The sequence below is a fragment of the Nicotiana tabacum genome, chromosome 3 (genome assembly GCF_000715075.1).
Source record: "Nicotiana tabacum cultivar K326 chromosome 3, ASM71507v2, whole genome shotgun sequence".
NCBI lineage: Eukaryota > Viridiplantae > Streptophyta > Magnoliopsida > Solanales > Solanaceae > Nicotiana > Nicotiana tabacum.
This window is the reverse complement of record NC_134082.1, coordinates 92,541,657-92,562,025: the sequence shown is the minus strand read 5'-3', so window position 1 is coordinate 92,562,025 and position 20,369 is coordinate 92,541,657. Positions and strand designations below refer to the sequence as shown.

The 20,369-nt window shown below is 38.3% G+C and overlaps 1 protein-coding gene across 2 annotated transcripts; it reads left to right on the top strand.

The window, feature by feature from the left end:
* The first annotated feature begins 13,179 nt into the window (after positions 1-13,179).
* LOC107784250 (uncharacterized) lies at positions 13,180-19,853 on the top strand. 2 transcript variants are annotated; one of them, XM_075249648.1, is made up of 15 exons: positions 13,180-13,316; positions 13,404-13,535; positions 14,382-14,526; positions 15,719-15,786; positions 15,890-15,943; positions 16,024-16,107; positions 16,197-16,282; positions 16,441-16,521; positions 17,128-17,258; positions 17,530-17,571; positions 18,394-18,470; positions 18,550-18,640; positions 18,724-18,805; positions 19,148-19,220; positions 19,488-19,853. In XM_075249648.1, exons 2-15 carry the CDS (start codon positions 13,441-13,443, stop codon positions 19,654-19,656), a joined length of 1,278 nt encoding a protein of 425 aa, XP_075105749.1. In that variant the 5' UTR covers positions 13,180-13,316; positions 13,404-13,440; the 3' UTR covers positions 19,657-19,853. The 2 variants fall into 2 exon arrangements, with proteins under 2 accessions (XP_075105749.1, XP_016460837.1); XM_016605351.2 differs by having other exon boundaries at positions 13,272-13,535.
* The last annotated feature ends 516 nt before the right edge of the window (positions 19,854-20,369 follow it).

Genomic DNA, 20,369 nt, shown 5'->3' with positions numbered 1-20,369 from the left:
GAAGCGGAAACTGCAGAAACCCTTTGCAAAATCCGGATGATGAACTGTTCGGGGTATTTTCAAGGAATCCAGGAATCGGTGTATGGTAATGGCCCTAGGAGCAATCAAGTATTTGAACCTCAATGGAGCTTGGTCACTTCCAATGTACCCCGCTATTTCTTCCAATGTTGGGGTGAGTTCGAAGTCCGAAAAATGAAACACATTATGTGCCGCATCCCAATGGGCGACCAATGCCCTGATGATATCCCCCCGAGGCTGAACGTTTAATAAATCCGGAAGGTCTTTCAAATATTTTCTCACTTCGTCTTGCCCTTCGTCACCTACATCATTCCACCACAATTGCAGCTCAAAAGGGATTTTGGTCATTATTGAAAAAGACTCATTTATCATCGTGCTCATCCTGCACATTTATTAAAGCGTTTAAGCAAAAAAGAAAACTTTTATTTAACTCCAAAAAAAACTATCTAGATTATCGACTCAAAATTACCCCTATATTTCACATGAAGAACTCAATTCTCAATTCTAAAATTTTTCTTTCTTTTTTTTTTTTAGATAAAAGACCCGATATTGCGACACGGCCTTTCAATGCCTCGAGGGCGAAAATTTTAAGGCTGTGAGGGTCAAAAATCAAAATACGACCAAAGGTGGCTGTTTATGCAAAGTCAGTCTTCCGGCGTCCCGTTTGGGAACATTTGGTTATTTTTTACCAAAACGGCACCACCTGGTTTATTTGTGACAAAAATTAAAATTGATATTTTTTGGTTATTTTTGCAAAGGGGAGCTTGAACCCGATGAGGGTTGCCTACGTATCTCACACCCTGTGAGAATCAAACCATGCGTAGTTCGGGCAAATTAACCGAACTATTTTAAAACATGACTCTTTTTGATTTTTATTGCAAAATAAACTAGTTTCTTTTCTATTTTTTGAAAACAAGACAAAATAACGATTTTCATTTTCAACAAACAATAAAACAATCTATTTTTCCCAACTAAAATAAAAGACCTTTTTTCTATCATTTTTTTTAGTAAAACAAAATAAAACATTTTCCTTTTTTTTTTATTTTCTCAAAATTTCGGCAAAGTTTCGCTAGTAATTGGTCATTGATTTTTATTTCTAAAATAATCAATTAACTCCCTAACTGATATTTCTTTTTTCTTATCTCTTTTTTTTTCGATTTTCCAACATTCCCGAGATTCAGAAATCGGTCAACATGCAGGTTCGAAACTAATATATGTACAGAGCAAGTAGGATGCATCAGGATGGTCTTTTCATTTCAGGTTGCTAGTCCTAGACGGACCCAACCCCTGTGTTGAGTCCCCTAAGTCAAATGCAACATGATGCAAATAAGCGTTCCTACTAGGGATCCGGCATGAAGTCATGTTATTCTATGTTCAAAACCTGGGTCGGTGTTCTAGACTGTGTACCCGAGCGGACAACTCGAGTCGAGGAGGGGGCAACTTACCGGGAACCAAAAGGCCATCCGGCTTCGTAACTTGTCCGGCCTCTTTCTTATTTCAGGGTATGACACTAACAGAATAGGGAGTCTCAACCAGTAAGCACATCCCCGGAGGTGAAGAGAGAAGGGTGTCGGCACAGTTTATATACAGTTCAGATAATATCAAAGCGGTAACATTTAGCACATTCAGCACAAAACATGTAGGAAAATCAGATACAATCAAATAAAACAATTTTTCTAAGCTCGAATTCTGAACCCTGGTCTGCGAAACCAGAGATTCTGGGTTCGGTCCCCAGCAGAGTCGCTAGAGCTGTCACACCTCCTTTTTCACTATACCCCGCAAGAGGAGCGTAAAGGAGTTTTTCCAATTAAAGGACAATCGGAACGGGATTTAGTTATTAATTATTCAGAGTCGCCACTTGGGAGATTAATGGTGTCCCAAGTCACCGATTGAATCCCGAACCGAGGAAATTTATGACTCTGTTAACAGTCCGCGAACCAGAAATCCGAGTAAGGAATTCTATTAACCCGAGAGAATGTGTTAGGCATTCTCGAGCTCCGTGGTTCTAGCACGGTCGCTTAACTGTTGCATTTAATATTATTTGATTTTAACACATGCTAGCTCGTGTGCCTTTTATTTGTAAACCGCTTTTTATTATTATTATTATTAGCAGAATTGTGACGTTGTGAAAACGTGTTTCAAACCACGTCGCAATCAATGCACCCGTAGTTATCCACACGTTTCGACTTCGCCGAGATTTGGATTTGAGTCGCATCAATGCGCACCCGAGTTTAAAGAAGGTTATTTAATTAAACTGTGCCTAAAGATACTAACGTAGTGTTACTTTGGTGAAAAGCCATGAAGTTCGCTAAACGACCATCCAAATTCTAGTTATTTCGATAATTATTTACTAAGGGCCCCATATTTATTTATTTTACGCGGTAAGGCCCGTCTCAATTTGGTAAACCTCTTTTCTACCATTACTTATTTTATAGGAATTATGATGTCGCGAAAACGCGTTTCGAACCACGTCACAATCAATGCACCCGCGGTTATCGACACATTTCGGCTTCATCGAGATTTGGATTTGGATCGCATCAATGCGCACCCGAGTTTAAGAAGGTTTATTCAATTAAATCGAACCCAAAGATTATAACGTAATATGATTTTAAAGAGGACCATGGAATTTGCTAAATGTCCCTCCCAATTTCTAATCATTTTAGTAGCCCATTGTTGACAGTCCGTGCATGTGACTTATTCTGGCAAGGCGAGTAGTAATTCCGAAATAGCTATGATTTTCTATTTATATGCATGCCTCTAAAAGACTAGTTAATTTGGATTGTAATGAAATAAAATAAGGACCAAATTTAAAAGAGAACTGGGCCTACCCGTGGCCTCAGCGTGATCCAAGCGGCCCAATGAGGATGGGTTTATTTCTATTGTAGCAATGAATCCTTATACTGAAAATGTGAATTCTCAGAATCCCTAAATGATTTATCCTACACATTGCCTATCACGATCTGCTGTTTTCAATGAATTAAGTCAATCATGCATGAGTTTGCTTCATGATTTCCAACTGATTTCTATACCAATTCATTAACCGTAATTAAGATCTTCCAAACGATTTCAAAACCTTAAAAACAAAAGTGAACCTTCTATTATACTATAATGATAAGATACCAATGACTAAGCTAAATGTCATCAAACTTGCTCATGGGTTTTCATGTCATGCACACAAGTCTGATTACTTTTGATGACTAATGGAACTCACATGAATTTCCAGATCAGCCCAGGCCCATGTTCAAAGCTTTTTCAAATGTCCAATTTAACAGTTCTAAACTATGCATCATTCAACATGTAATCTACCTTACTGAGCAAGTTTTAGTCATACACATTCTGCCAATTACACAACAGGAAACTATACTACTACTATCATTAAAGATGCAGGCTACTTTCAGTTGAATAACAGGCCTTGAGACACCTTATTTCAACTTCAACGAACATACATCATTGAGATTCAGGGAAATGTACCTGGAACTGGAATGTGAAAATAGAGAAAAGGTGAGTATTCAGGTACTTGGAACAACAACAGCAACAAACCCAGCAATGTGATATCACAGAAACACAGACAAAGTACTTCGAAAATCAAAAATGTGAGCCAATTCCCACAGATCCGTCTAACATACCCCCTGTCCCTTCAGCTGAAGTTCAAATCCAGTAATGAGACTTTGAAACTGTTTCAGATTTCCATATTTCTATGTTTTATTTTTGAATAACTTCAGAATTGAAATGCTAGTAAAGAAATAAATGCTCAAGTTAAGGCTTAGGGCTCCAGGCAGAAGAACTAAGAGCAGCCCCTTTTCCAAGGCATCTAATGCCCTTTTATAGGCAATCCCAAAGAGAATAAACTAAGTTCTGATTTTTCTAATTAGTCCCCCTCTATTTTCACTTTGGTCCCTATATTTTTATCTTGTTAAACAAGTAACTGCAGTGTACTTATTAAGATTTACACTTGAAACCCATTCTAGAAGGTCCTAAAGCATTCCTCTACTCATACAATACCCATACTACCCCTCTCTATACCTTGATATTACTATTCCTATCAAAACTACCCTTTTCCATACCCAGATTACCCCTGAAAGCCCTTCAGAATCACTTACCCTACCCTTATCCTTAATGACTAAACCCAATACCCTAACCCAGTCTGAAAATAACTAAAATCAAATAGCTAACAATCAGAAACCAGCTAAGATTAATCAACTAACAAACAGAAACCAACTAAACAGACTAACTGCCCCAATTACATTCAATTAACCAACTCAATCAAACTAAAAATGAAATTAAACTGAACTTAAGCCACCACGATTATCATTAAAAGAACTTAAACTAATTCCTAAACCAAAACTTATACTCATTTAACCAATTAACAAACTCAGAGTCAACAGTAATTAACAGAATCTAACTATCATAATTGAACCATAAAATTAACAGAACAATAATGAAACAATGATTGCAAATAAAATTTTAATAATGCGAGCTAAAGAAGCAGAAAAAAAAAGAAAAAAAAACTCATAAATGCAGAAAGGGGGTCCGGCCAGTCATAACATCTGAATCCTTTCAGATTTTTGACGTGTAACACCCCTAACCATGTGTTCTTACACAAGAACACATGGTTAAGGGTACTACGGTTCGAAATCAAAAGGATTTGTTTTTAGGGTTTGGTCCGCAATTCTTAGATCTAAGATTTGGGTCGTTTCAGGGTGATTTGAAAGAGAACAACCACAGATTGGTGCTAAGGAAGGGCTGGGGGTTGTAGGGTGTGAATTTGGGCGGAGTTGGACAAACTATCAACTGGACGGAAAACTTCAAATCAAGATTCGAAGAGTTCCGGCCTTATTCGAGGCAAACCATCGGGTGTAGTAGCAAGAGAAGGGTGAGGGTAACCCACGGTGTTAATTTCAGGGTGAACGGCATAGTTTACGTTCACCGCCGGCAAGGATTTTTAGGGCGGCGCGGATTAGGGTTTGGGGAGAAGGGTAGGGTGAAGAAGACGATGGAAATGGGGGTGGGGGGGACGGTTTGGACACTTATATACTGGGAACCTCGTTAGTTCCGGACCGTTGGATTGATAAGATCCAACGGTCCTGATCCAGAGGCCTTGAAACGACGCCGTTTCATTTTAAAGGAGGCGGACCGGGTAGGGATTGGGGTTGGGCTGAAACGGGGTGATTTTTGATGCATTTGGGCCAAAGGAGTATATGCAGAAATGGCCCAAATTTAAATCCCAAACAAACCACTTTTCATTGTATTTTCAATTTTCTTTTTGCAATCTTGTATATATTTTGTATTTATTTTCTGATTTTTTACAAAGTAAACTAACAATTAAGCTACAACCAATTAATGCCTAAAATTAACTTGATAACCATTTGCGACTGTCTCACAATTAACATAATAAAACGTTAAAGTGAACTATTTTTGTCGTCTTCTTCATATCATATTCTAAAACAAATTGACCCCTAATTAATACTAAAGTATAAAATTAAATTCTGAATGCAAAATAAATGCGTATTTTTGTATTTTATAAAAATTAACACGCCCAAAAATAAAAATGCAACAACTATCAAAAGATGACACCAAAACGCACAAAAAATGGTAAAAATAAAGAAAAATTATTTTGTTTGGGATTTTGGGAATTATTCATATATAGGGCAAAAATCACATGCTCACATGCTCCTGTTTATGTGTCTACACCGATGGATGATTCTATTGTGGTAGATCGAGTCTATCATTCATGTGTAGTTGTGATTGGAGGTCTTGAGACTTGTGTAGATTTGCTTCTTCTGGACATGGTTGATTTCGATGTCATATTAGGGATGGACTGGTTATCACCTTATCACGCTATCTTGGACTATCATGCCAAGACTGTGACCTTAGCCTTCCTGGGTTTACCTCGTTTAGAGTGGAGAGAGACTCCTGGTCATTCTGCTCGTAGTGTTATCTCATATATGAAGGCTCGGCGCATGGCCGAGAAGGGGTGTTTAGCCTATTTGGCCTATGTTCGTGATTCTAGTGCTGAAGTTCCTTCTATTTATTCTATGCCTGTTGTTCGTGAGTTTCTTGAGGTATTTCCTTCAGACCTGCCGGGTATGCCACCCAATAGGGATATTGACTTCTGCATTGATTTGGTCCGGCACCCAGCCCATTTCTATTCCACCGTACCGTATGGCCCCTCCTGAGTTGAAAAAGTTGAAGGAGCAGTTGCAAGACTTGCTTGAAAAAGGTTTCATTAGACCAAGTGTTTCGCCTTGGGGTGTGCCGGTGTTGTTTGTTAAGAAGAAGGATGGATCGATGAGAATGTGTATTAATTACCGGTAGTTGAACAAGGTTACAATCAAGAATAAGTATCCATTGTCGAGGATTGATGATTTGTTTGATCAGTTTCAGGGTGCCAAGGTATTTTCGAAGATTGACTTGCGATCTGGCTACCATCAGTTGAGGATTAGGGCATCCGATGTCCCTAAGATAGCTTTCCGCACTCGGTACGGGCATTATGAGTTCTTAGTGATGTCATTCGGGTTGACAAATGCCCCAACAACTTTTATGGATTTGATGAATCGAGTGTTCAGGCCTTACTTGGATTCGCTCGTTATTGTCTTCATTGATGATATTTTGATCTATTCCCGTAGCTGGGAGGAGCACGAGCAACATCTTAGAGTGGTTCTTTAGACTTTGAGGGATAGTCAGTTGTATGCTAAGTTTTCGAAGTGTGAGTTCTGGTTGAGTTCAGTTGCATTCCTGGGTCACGTTGTATCGGCAGAGGGTATTCAGGTTGATCCGAAGAAGATTGAGGTAGTCAAGAACTGGCCCAGACCAGCATCAGCTACAGAGATCTGGAGTTTCTTGGGATTGGTAGGCTACTATCGTCGGTTTGTGGAAGGGTTTTCATCTATCGCCGCCCCGATGACCAAGTTGACCTAGAAGGGTGACCAGTTTAGATGGTCGGACGAGTGTGAGGCGAGCTTTTAGAAGCTCAAGACAGCTCTGACCATGGCACCGGTGTTGGTTTTGCCCGCAGGTTCAGGGCCTTATACAGTTTATTGTTATGCATCTCATATTGGACTTGGTGCGATGTTGATGCAGGATGGAAAGGTCATTGCATATGCTTCACGGCAGTTGAAGATTTATGAGAAGAACTATCCCGTTCATGACTTGGAGTTAGCAGCCATCGTTCACGCATTGAAGATTTGGAGGCATTATTTGTATGGCGTGGCATGTAAGGTTCAGGGATCACAAGAGTCTGCAATATTTGTTCAAGAAGAAGGAGCTAAATTTGAGGCAAAGAAGGTGGTTAGAGCTATTAAAGGACTATGATATCACCATCTTATATCATCCGGGAAAGGCCAATGTGGTGGCTGATACTTTGAGTAGGAAGTCAGCCAGTATGGGCAGTCTTGCTTATATTGCGATCGGTGAGAGACCGCTTGCTTTGGATGTTCAGGCTTTGGCCAATCAGTTCGTGAGTTTGGATGTTTCTGAGCCTAGCCGTATGTTAGCTTGCATAGTCGCTCGTTCTTCTTTATTGGAGCGTATCCGAGATCGGCAGTATGATGATCCTCATTTGTATGTCCTTAGAGAGACGATGCAGCATGGAGGTTCCAAGCAGGTTACCTTAGGAGATGATGGAGTTTTGAGATTGCAGGGTCGCGTTTGTGTGCCTAATGTGGATGGGCTTCGAGAGTTGATTTTAGAGGAGGCCCATAGTTCTCGGTACTGTATTCATCTGGGTGCTACGAAGATGTATCAGGATTTACGGCAGCATTATTGGTGGAGAAGAATAAAGAAGGATATCGTTGCATATGTGGCTTAGTGTTTGAATTGTCAGCAGGTGAAGTACGAGCATCAGAGACCTGGTGGTTTGTTCCAGAAGATTGAGATTCCTGAGTAGAAGTGGGAGCGTATTACTATGGACTTCGTTGTTGGACTCCCACGGACTCAGAAGAAGTTCGATGCAGTGTGGTTATTGTTGATAAGCTGACCAAGTCAGCACATTTCATTCCTGTGGCAGTCTCCTACTCTTCCGAGAGGTTAGATGAGATCTATATTTGGGAGATTGTTCGTCTTCATGGTGTGCCCAAGTCTATCATTTCGGATCGAGGTACGAGTTTACCTCACATTTCTGGAGAGCGGTTCAGCGAGAGTTGGGCACACGAGTTGAGTTGAGCACAACATTTCATCCTCAGACGATGGGCAGTCCGAGCGGACCATTCAGATTTTGGAGGATATGCTCTGAGCTTGTGTCATTGACTTTGGAGGCTCGTGGGATCAGTTTTTGCCTTTAGCAGAGTTTTCCTACAACAACAGCTACCGGTCAAGTATCCAGATGGCTCCTTATGAGACTTTGTATGGTAGGCAGTGCCAGTCGGCAGTTGGATGGTTTAAGCTAGGAGAGGCTCGGTTGTTGGGTACGGATCTAGTTCTGGATGCCTTGGACAAGGTCAGGATTATTCAGGATAGGCTTCGTATAGCTCAGTCCAGGCAAAAGAGTTATGCCGACCGCAAGGTTCGTGATTTGGCATTCATGGTCGGTGAGCGGGTATTGCTTCGAGTGTCGCCTATGAAGGGCATGATGAGATTTGGGAAGAAGGGCAAGCTTAGCCCTAGGTTCATTGGCCCGTTTGAGATTCTTGATCGAGTGAGAGAGGTGGCTTACAGACTTGCGTTGCCGCCGAGATTATCAGCCATACATCCAGTGTTTCATGCGTTCATGTTTCGGAAATATCACGGCGATCCATCCCACGTGTTAGATTTCAGCACTGTCCAGTTGGACAAGGACTTGTCCTATGAGGAGGAGCCGGTAGCTATTCTAGACCGACAGGTGCGTCAGTTGAGATTGAAGAGTTTTCCTTTTGTTCGTGTTCAGTGGAGAGGTCAGCCTGCTGAGGCATCAACCTGGGAGTCCGAGTCCGATATGCGGAGCTGTTATCCCCATCTTTTCCTCGACTCAGGTACTTCCTTCTTCTGTCCGTTTGAGGACGAACAGTTATTTTAGAGGTGGAGAATGTGATGACCTTTACTTGTTTTAAAAGTAAATTCTACGCTCCGAGGCCTTAAAAACCTCTTTTGGCATCACCTCAATTTGCGTGCACAGTCCAGGTGCATAGCCGGAAAGCCATTATGTGAAAATCTGTGAAAAATAATGAATTTTGACTTTAAAATGGATTCAAGTTGACTTCAGTCAACATTTTGGGTAAACAGACTCGGACCCGTGATTTGACGATTCTGGAGGGTCCGTAGGAAAATATGGGACTTGGGCGAATGCCCAGAATCGAATTCCGAGGTTCCAAGCCCAAGAAATGAATTTTTGAAGAAAATTATTTTCTGGAATATTTATGAGTTTTTGTAAGTGAAATGTGTTTAAAGTTTGATGGTATTGGGCCCGTATTTTTGGTTCCGGAGCCTGGTACAGGTCTTATATATAATTTGAGTTGAACCTGTGAAATTTGGTAAGAAACGGACTTGAAATGATTTGAATCGGACCGTATTTGAGAAAATTAAAAATTTTGAAGTTCTTAAGAAATTTCATGATTTTGATACTAAATTCATAGTTGTTGATATTATTTTAGTGATTTGAATGTACGAACGAGTCCGTATGGTATTTTTAGGTTGGTGTGCATGTTTGGTTTGGAGCCCCGAGGGCTCGGGTGAGTTTTGGATAGGCCATGGGGTGGATTTTTGGACTTGGGAAATTGCAGGTTTCAGTTGTTCTATTGCAGGCCTGCAAATGCGAAGCCTGGCTCGCAAATGCGAGTTCGCAAATGCAAGGGTTGAGTCGCAAATGCAAAACAGCTCAGGCCAGCCCTTCCTCGCAAATGCGAGATTTTTTTTCGCAAATGCGATAGCTCCCCATTTGGGCCTGTCTTCGCAAATGCGACAGGATGTTCGCAAATCCGACTTCGCAAATGCGAAAGTTGCTTTGCAAATGCGAGCTTAGCAGAGTCTGGGTTGGGTCGCAATTGCGATATATGCAATCTGTAAATTCATAACTTAGACGCATTTCAACCATTTTTCACTCTTTCAAAATCAAAACACTCTTGGGCGATTTTTCAAAGACAACTCTTCTTCCAAATCGATTGTAAGTCAATTTTAACTCATTTTTTTCAATCATTAACATCTTTTCACATGATTTCAACTCAAAATGAATGATTTTCATGGGGGAAATTGGGTGTTTTGGGTAAAACCTAGGTTTTTCAAAAATTGGGGATTTGGACCTTGATTTGAGGTCCGATTTCAAAATAAATTATATATTTGGGTTCGTGGGGGAATGGGTAATCGGGTTTTGGTTCAAACCTCGGGTTTTGACCATGTGGGCCTGTGGGCGATTTTTGACTTTTTGGGTAAAACTTTAGAAAACTCATTTTCATGCATTAGAATTGACTCATTTAGCATTTACTGATGTAATTAAGTAACTTGTGGCTAGATACGAGCGAATTGGTGGTGGAATCAAGAGGTAAAGCGATAGTAGAGACTTGAATTGTGTTTGTGGCATTGAGGTAAGTGTTTGGTCTAACCTTAGCTTGAGGGATTAGGAGTCGAGTCCTATTTGCTATGTGGTATTTGTTGAGTACGACGTATAGGCATGGTGACGAGTATCTATATGTTGGTGTCAAGCATGCCCGTAAGTCTTATATTGTGATTATTATAATTTCGTTGTATTATTCATGCTTTGGTGATAATTTCTATTGTTGGTCAAAGTTTGTGGAAGTAATTGTGAGTTTGTGACATTTGAACTTTGAGGAGTGTGGCTCAAGTTGTATAATGAAATGTGAAAGTATAAGTGGTAATTGAACCTTTTAGAGCATTGACTCAAGTTGTGAAGTAAAAGTGAAAAAGAGAAGAGAATCAGTATATTATTTCCATTGTCGGGATATTGTTGCTTTTAATGTTATCTCCCTAGCCGGGATGTTGATGCTTCTTATGATGTTGTTCCCTTACCGGGACTTGATTGTTAAACTATTGTTCCCTTGCCGGGATTCTTATTGTAATTTCATTTACTCCTTTGTCCTATTATTTGTGATTGTTGTTTGGGTGAGGAAGAGTGTTAAAGCATGAAGGGTGATGTCGTGTATTGTTTGGTGAGAGAGTGTTAAAGAACGAAGGGTGATGCCGTGTATGATTTGTGAGGAAAGAGTGTAAAACACGAAGGGTGGTGTCGTGCCGCACGATGTACAATTCCGTGCCGAATATATTGATTATATGGTGAGGACGAGAGTAAAAGCATGAAGGGTGATGTCGTGCACATTTTCATTACTTGATTGCTTTGGTGAGAACGAGAGTAAAAGCACGAAGGGTGATGCCGTGCACTTATTGATTCCTGGTTCTTTGTTGATATCTGAGATATGTTGTTTCTTTTAATTACCTGTTGTCTTTCTATTCTAAGTTAATAGTTCCCCGCAGCATGTTTCCCCTCTCATACTTGACTGTATATTAGTGTTCTTCTTTTCCGCTGCATATAGTTAAATTGCACAGGTTTATTTGGTAGTCTGGTCCTAGCCTCGTCACTACTTCACTGAGGTTAGGCTAGGCACTTACCAGCACATGGGGTCGGTTGTGCTAATACTACACTCTACACTGTGTGCAGATCCCGCAGCAACAACTTTTGGACCGTAGATTAGGTGGCTGCCTTCAGTCCACGCGGAGATCCAAGGTAGTCTTGCAGGCGTCCGCAAGCTCTGGCGTCTCCCTCTATCCTTTTACTCCTGTTTCATTTACTTAGTTCAGAAACAATGTATCTTTTATTTTTCAGACTTTGTATGTAGTATTCTTAGATCGTCTGTGAAACTGTGATACAAGTTCTTGGTAGTCGAGGCTCAAACAGTTGTATTAGATACATATTTCAGATAGTTTATTGTATTTCTTCCGCTATTTGTAATTTTCGCTGTCTACTCGTTATTGCTTTATAATTGTTAAAGAATATAAAATGGGTAAAAAGGTAATTGGTTCAAACAGTCGGCTTGCCTAGCTCACATTAATAGGTGCTATCACGACTCCCGAAGGTAAAAAATCCGGATCGTGACAATAGTTTAATACTTTATTGTTGTAGTCTAATAGAAGCGAAAACAACCAAAAATAATCCTCAACTATTCGAAATATGGGACAAAGTTATCATGCAATTCGTTTCGTTTTGGCCAGTACAAATTGTTCAAAATATTATCCAAAAATAAAACTATGCCGATAAAGCACTTTAAATAACAACAAACTTTCATTTCGTCATCCTTAGCAAGAAATCAAATGAGCAACCCCCATAAAATTAAAATGAAATCCTCCTCTATTTAGGAATTTTCTCCTCTAGTTTTTCAACTTTGCAAACATCAACAAGATAAATAATCTCTATTTCATCAAAGTTTTCTTCAAATTACCTCTTTGAGTCGTAACGTCTTCCAAAGAAGATTTTAAAGTATTGATCACAATCATCTCTTAGTAACTCTTTGTCATGCCATTTCTAAAAGCGACATGAATTAACAATTTAAGACAAATAATCAGTAAATTTATAATACTTCCTCAATCCATTTATGTGGTAATATTTAATTGGACGTGAAATTTTAAAATGATAAAGACTTTTGATATCTGTACTAAAACAAGTCATATTGTGTAGCTAATAATCTCATTAATGATAAGATAAGAAATTTAAAGTTGAATATTTTTTTAAATATAAAAATATACGTATTATTGATTTTGGAAGAGAAAATACAGGAAAGAACCTCGCATAACACGAGATAGAGGAAGTAACATTTTTCAGCTTTGTTAATTTCCCACTTGCACTCCCCTCCCCATTTTTCATTTAAAAGCTCTCTTAATTAAACAAAATTTCAGTAATAAGACTAAACATTTCTTTTGTTGCTTCAATTCACTACCCCGAGATAATCAATTGACCAAATCGAGCAAATGAAAATCTAGAAACTAAACCCATCAAACGAAAATCAATTCTTAACAGTCTTCCCTTCCTTTTAATTTATGTAATGGTTCTTGTAAGTTTATATATTAATTTTTTTTAATAACTTATGATCTTAATCATTATAAAATTTTGTGATAATAAAAGCATACTATTAAGAATAAAGTAAAAATAAAAAATTAAATTATTTATAAATACAAAAAAGTTAGACTATTTTCAGAAAACGAATAGGAAAACGTGACATGTGAAAAAAAATGTAGTGCATTAAAAACTGAAGATTTAGTTGTGGGACCCTTCTATGACGTGTTAGTTAACTCAGATGCCACGTCACTAAATCGGCGCCATTTGAAAGGTTGAAAGAGTCGCGGTAAGGAAGAGAAATGCCCGGGGAAAGGGTTCGGAGGTTTCGGTATTTGCCTAACCTCCTTTTTCTGTTGTTCAATTCACACCTTCATTCGTATTTCATCACATCGACAGGGTTCCTTCTTTTGTTCAGTTTAGAATAATTAATTAAGTGGGAAAAAGAGTGAGTGATGGGGAACTTGTGGTCGGCCGCCGCAGAACCTCCACCGCCTATGGTGTTAGTTCCGCCGCTCTTCGATTTTCCTCCTCTCTCCGCCCGTACAAGGTCCGGTTTTTTAAACCTCAATGCTCAATTCCCACAATTTACTTTGTTTGATGTCATTTCGTCATTATGAAAGCTTTAATTTAAAATAAGTACTCCATCTGTTGATTATTATTATCATTTTATCGGAAAGTCGAGCTTCTTTTTCTTTTGAGTATTTTTCTTGCACGTGTTCTGTTAAAATAGGAAAATTTTGAAAGTTCTTTTTGGAGAAAAGATTTGTGCAAGAAATTTTGCTTAGATATTTTTTTTTGTGGAGACTTTTGATTATCTTAGGAATGAAAGATGAAACATATATACCTCCAAATCTTACATGTTTTTGAAAATTAATGTTGAAAAAACATCTTGAAGAGTGGTTTTGTGAATTTCAAAAATTATATTGAATATGACCAATTAACAAACCAACAAAACCTCTTGTTACGCATAAGATCTTGTTGTTGCATCGAAAGAGATAAATGTTAACTAATCTAGCTAATATTGAACTTGGTAAAATGAAATGGTTGAATAATTGATATATGAGATTATTTAGGAATACACATTGAATGCCATGGGGAAATAGTTTATGTGATCCTTGGATCTCCGATTGGGAAACCGTATCCAAGCTCCGTGGCTAGTTTATGCTCTTTGGACTTTTAAAAAAAATTAAGAAATTAATATCTGACGCGTGAAAATTAAATAATTAGACCTCATAATTCCAGCTTCTTTTCGGTTCTGAGGAGACAAGAGAATTTTATATACTTAAATAGAACAAATCTAGCAATCACAAGCTGGTTACTTGTTATAAATATCTATTCGTAGTATCTTTGCTTTTCATTAAGATGTAGTTATATTGGTCTTTTTGCAATGTAGGATGCTAGAATCATCGTATAACATGTTATTTGGGAAACTGGCATTGAGATGCCTTTTTGAGGATTATTTCGAGGAAGCTAGGCACTTTAGCACCAGGATTATGCTTAAGCCAATTGATGATCCACACGTTGATTTGATTGCAACTGTATCCATCTGCAGGCATATTTAATTTGATTATGTTAGTTGTGTAGTATACTTTATATTCTAGGACTTCTCTGTCCTACTCACTCTCTTAGTTTTTGTAATGTGCCTGCAGGCATAATTCAGGAAAAAAATGGGAAATTTCTTACTCCATAATTGACTATGAAGAGCAGCTTCTACTTAAATAGGTTTCTTCTGGTCAATTCAAAGCTTTGTGATTCTGATTCTCTACAGAGACGACAGATTTATGATTTTTAGTTAGTGGGTGTGGAGACAAGGAGAGGTAGAGGGTGACCTAAAAAATATTGGGGCGAGGTGATAAGGCAAGACATGACGCAACTTCAGATTTCCGAAGATATGGCCCTGGATAGGGAGGTGTGGAGGTCGAGCATTAGGGTTGTAGGTTAGGGGGTAGTTGAGCGTTTTTCTTCGTTGTTCTGGCTAGTCTGATAGTGTTTTATATAGGACTGCTAGCGGTTATTGTTCCATCACACTTTCTACCTTTTGTTTATTATTATTATTATTAATTTCTTTACTTTTATTTTATAGTTTTTCAATTTTTATTATTGCCAATTATTGTCCTTCCCACTTATTTGTTGTCACTTACGGTGCTGATCTTATTTGTATGTTTTCTGCTGTTGTTACAGATCTCTCGTTTTTGAGCCGAGGGTCTCCCGGAAACAGCCTCTTTACCCTCATGGGTAGGGGTAAGGTTTGCGTACACTCTACCATCCCCAGACCCCACTAGTGGGATTATTATTGGGTGGTTGTTGTTGTTGTTGTTGTTGTTGTAGTTAGTGGGTGTGGAGCACCATAACGTTCATTACTCCTTTGTGACAATATTTCTAACTTAGCACAGATATATCGTTCAAAATTGTTTAACTTATATATAATTAAATACGTCGAGCTGCCGCAGTAGGTGGCTGCACCTGTGCCATTATTCTGCATCCTTCACTACTGGTCAAGGCAGTATGGTGTCAAATTCACCTTCTTGAGTTATTTATGCACTGTCATGATCGTACGTCTCAAACTTGATCATCAACAGTAGCGTCTCTTGTGAAAATATAACCTTAGGCCGGTCTAGTGTTTTCAACAGAGTTGGCTATGGATAAATGGTTGGGTATGTTTTCAGCATTTTCCTTGGCTCAATGACGGGCTAGTTTGACAAGAAAAAAGTTTTTCCTTAGCCTTCTAAGGTTGAAGGCCCACTTGACAACAAACCTGAAGAGAAAATTGTAGGAAATGCACAATTTCGTTGGCAAAGGTATTATGACCTTTTTTTGTCAATTCTTTTGTCTCCTTGCTGATTTATTATCTCCATAATGTGATTCTCACATGCGGTTAAATTCTTGGTGATTGTGTCCCAGTGATGTTGAGGATCCACATACCTTTGTCGACCTTTTCGTATCAAATGATGATCCGTAAGGCGCAATCCTTTCCTTTAGAAGTTCATTTCCTTTTTAAGTGAAAACAAACTACCATTGTTTTCTTGTTTTGCTAGGATCCTGCTTATGAGATCATGTGCATTCTACCCTAAATTTGGGTTTGGAGCTTTTGGCATTTTCCCAGTACTTTTAAAAAATAGGTTAGTTAGATTTTGTTATAGACCGGGACTCACGTGTTTGTCTAGACTTGTGAACTTGCATTTCTGACATGATCATTTTGAATGTCCAGAGTATCTTCAAAAGATTATGGAATCATGGGTTTGAGATATGGCTCATCAAATCTCTCAGTTGGAGCTACTCTTATGCCTTTCTCTTGTACGTGACATGCAATGATTAGCTAACTTTTCTTGCCTGAACTTGTGGTTTGCGAAGTTTTCTGGTCCAGACATTTCTTTTAAAGCAGCTGCGAATGGAATTATTTTTTATTTGTTCTTATTTAATTCATAAATGGACTAATTCTCATGTCGGTGCAGTGGGAGATGATGTTCCCAAAAGCGCATGGCTCATAAGCAAGATGGGAAGGTTAACCACAGGGGTGCAGTATGAATCACAGTGTAATTTTCGTGGATACTACTCACTCATTTAGTTTCCTTGGTAAAGAAATATTCATTACATATTCTCCAGTAAACAATGTATATTCCTTGTTAGGAAATTTACTCCTTCCAACAAAAAGAAGAGAAGAAGAAAATAATTGTTCTTGTGCAAAAGATCCATCACAGTTTTGTTTATCCTGCGCTACGTACTACCAGTTTGTCTTATTCTTCCAGAATATGCATCATATATGAGACCTTGGTCTCCCAGAAGAGTAAGATGTGTAATGCATGTCTCTGATCCTTTGGAAGGAATCCATCTGTAGTGAACATGCTTGGCTACTTCACACGGAGGAAGTGCTTTAAGCTTATTACAATGTTTTATAGGGAGAAAGCTTGGGTATCTAGTCAAAATGTTCTTTTACAGTTTATAAATTGTTTCGTAACCCAGCAACGCACGCGTGCAGAGCGAGTGAGAGAGAGAACAGGAGGGAAATAACTTAAAATGTGTCCATATATGGTTTCTGTATGTCTGGCAGATTGAGAGGAAGAACAAGTATCTTATCATGCACTCCGTTATCAAAATTCATATGGGATATTATCTTTATTGGTTCTGTTTACTTTTGATAGTTGGAAACACAAATGGCGCAAAGTATAAGAACTTAGAAAATTGGAGCTGTGCCATTGGCTATGGAGTGGGATCAGGCAGCCCTTTGAGCCCATCCTTCAATTTTGGTCTTGAGCTTGCTAAAAATTCACAGGTTTGATGTATTTTCTTCTACCTGTGGCGAGTTAAGATCTCTTGTGTGCTAATTTCTTTACTACTGCAAAACCCCAGTTCTCATTTGTTGCTATTGACATTTGAGCCTGTAATTCTAAACTGATTTTTGGCTGGAAAAGGAGAATACTTCGTGAAGTTTTATGGGCTAGGTTGTTATACTTGCTGGTTATGCATTTGCTACTGTCTTAGATTGCATGCCTGTAATTTGTACCTGTGGTAAATCTCTAATATTGCCAACTCTTTTACTGCAGTTTATTGCTTCATTCTATCAACATGTGGTGGTTCAAAGAAGGGTATGCTTCTCTTCCTTGAGGAAATCAGAATTTTAAAAATTGCAAATGCCATTCAACATGTTTAGCATCACTGTTTGTATATGCCTTTTGAAGTTGCTCAAGTTCAACTTATTCTGGCAGTAATGTTTGTTAAAATCAGCAGTGTATGATAGTGAAAGTGCAATTTTGCTGAACGATTCACAAGAATTCTGTTGCACTAGCTTCCTTTTATTTTCGATTTAGATATTTGTTGTAATTAATCTGTTATTATGCCCCATTTGGTACATAAAGGCGTTCTCTTGGTCTTGAAAGTTGATAAGTCTTTTTTGTGTTGATTTGTCAAGGAGGAAATGTGCACCAAATGTATCAATGGTATCCATGGATTTGAAGCTGTATAATTGCCGGTGTAATATAACATTTGGTTACTTTTAACTATTCCTCAGTTTTAGTTGAGGCCTCATATATTGAATTATCTGCCACTGCAGAAAGTATGTATAGTTCAATTCTTCAGGATTTGTGTGCAATAGCCAAATCTGGAAAGCAAAAGAAGTACTCAGGAAAACCATAGAGGCCACATCACTAATCAAATCAGAAAGGGTATCGCAGTGAAAAATACAGAGAAGATGAAAGTTCTTTATAATTTAAATAGCTTTTGCTTGAGATGTATTTATGACATCTAATTTGGAAAAATAGAACAATATGTCTTGGGATCAGAATTCCTTGTTTTGATTTAGTGCTCTTGGCATTATTCTTTTTTTGAGAATTGCATTTGTCATTATTCTTATGGAAGCTTTCTGTGCTTCGTTAAAGTAGTGTTAATACAAGTAATTCATGTAATGACAGGTGAAAAATCCACTAGAAGAAGATGAAGTAGTTGGAATTACTAACTATATTGACTTTGGATTTGAGTTGCAGACGAGGTATTCCAAGATAGTATATTAAGCTGTAGGCTGACCAGAGTAGGGTAGGATCTGACTTGGTTGTGAACTTTTGCGGTAGGGTTAATGATGAGAAAGCTCCAAGCAGCATCCAAGATTCCACCTTTCAAGTTGCTGCATCTTGGCAAGCTAATAAAAATTTCTTGCTTAAGGTAAGCACCTTTTAAATCTTTTGCTCATTTGCACGTACTAACTGAAATAAAGGATAATAACTGCAAAGGTTACACCGCCACAGGGGAAGGTCGGGCCTCTAAGCTCATCTTTAGCATTGGCGTTTAAGTCATGGTGGAAACCTTCCTTCACTTTCAATGTTTCAGGTAATAGAGATATGCCAGACATATAACATAATCAAACAGTTCATTTATTTCACTGTTGTAAGTTATTTAGTTTATCGCAGTGTCACAATGTTTGCTAAAGTGATATGGAAAAAAATAGTTTCTGTTGGATTTCTTTGCCAACTGTTGATAAAACAAATGGAGTCTCCCATCCCCCAGGCCTTCTATCTTCATATTAAGAGGTGTAGATCATAAGCGTTGAGCCTCAATGGCTGATGATGGATATTCCCAACTTAAAACCTAACCTGTGCAATTATATGTTTTATGTGCCTAATCTTTCTTTGAAGATTTAGTTTCTGAGAATCAGTTTATATTGGTTGACAGCTACTAGAGATCGTACCAAAGGAGCAACAGCCTTTGGATTTGGCATTCGTGTTGACAATATTAGAGAAGGAAGGTTGGTTTTCTTTCAGTTATCGTTTGTGATTAGTATATGATCCCAGTTCTACAGCCAGCAAGCTACCAAAGCTGGCTAAGAATATCCTTTGATGGCAAGGCCGGATAATTTATCCCGTCTACTAGATTTTAATATGTCTTAAGTCTTAACTGTCCTGGACCAAAATCTTGAAATCCTGATTTTTGGCCCAAAAACAATTCATAGGATCTCTGTAGCCCATTACTCGCTTAAAGAGTTTCTTAATGCTTGATATCTTTGAAATTGCAGCTATCAAAGGGCTGATCCAAACTTTGTAATGCTGACCCCAACTAAGGAGCACTTGGCAGAAGGCATACACTGGAAAGTTGGGAAGAGACCATTACTTCAATCTGATGTGAATTCTGGGAATTTCGATGGCATGCCAAGGGAATTGAGACCCTTGGGCAAAATGTTGTAGTGTCATTTCTTTGTTCTAGTTGTCATTTCATAGCTTTTGAGAAGTAGTCTCTGCTGCTACGCAGTAGAGGAATTTTGTGCTATTCCTTTGCATTTTAACTGCTTGTTTAGACAGTTTTAACTGGTTAGACATTTTATACATGGAAAAATGTTCTCTACTTTTGTTCTTGCGAATGGTTATGGTGGTTCTGCTTCTTATTTAGGTTGGTGGTTGTTCCAATTCTTTAATGATCTTAATCGTATGACTAGCAATCATATAAAAGGATAGGAGGAATATCTTTGTCAAAGTGGAATAGTTGCATCTACTTAACTATTCGGAGACGGATAAGGGATTTAGTATGATATGATATCATGCAATCTTTGGAGGCCAAATCAATGTCGTTTGTAATATTCTATTCACATTACTAATAGATAAGTTTTCAATGTCATTTGATTGAACTTCAATTTGTATTTCCTTTTTTTATTGTTCGTTGTGGCTAGCAACAATATCTAAGTTAGTAAAATCGATTTGTTATCTCGTTAAATTAAAAAATCTTTGTCCTCCATTGGTGTGGTAATAATCTCGTTACATTTAAATAAATAAATAAAGATCTACAGTCCTCCATTCGGGTATGGGAAATATTATAGTTTTAGAAATGTATTTATGTTTATTTAATAACTAGTTTCTCGATACGTGCATTGCACGTGTAATCCATATCAATAAGTATAATTTTT

Bases quoted from the DNA above. Each gene is read 5' to 3' on its own strand.
- LOC107784250 (XM_075249648.1), top strand. From the start codon at position 13,441: ATGGGGAACTTGTGGTCGGCCGCCGCAGAACCTCCACCGCCTATGGTG. The intron at 13,536-14,381 runs GTCCGGTTTTTT...TTTGCAATGTAG, and splicing joins CCTCTCTCCGCCCGTACAAG to GATGCTAGAATCATCGTATA. The intron at 16,283-16,440 runs GTACGTGACATG...ATGTCGGTGCAG, and splicing joins TACTCTTATGCCTTTCTCTT to TGGGAGATGATGTTCCCAAA.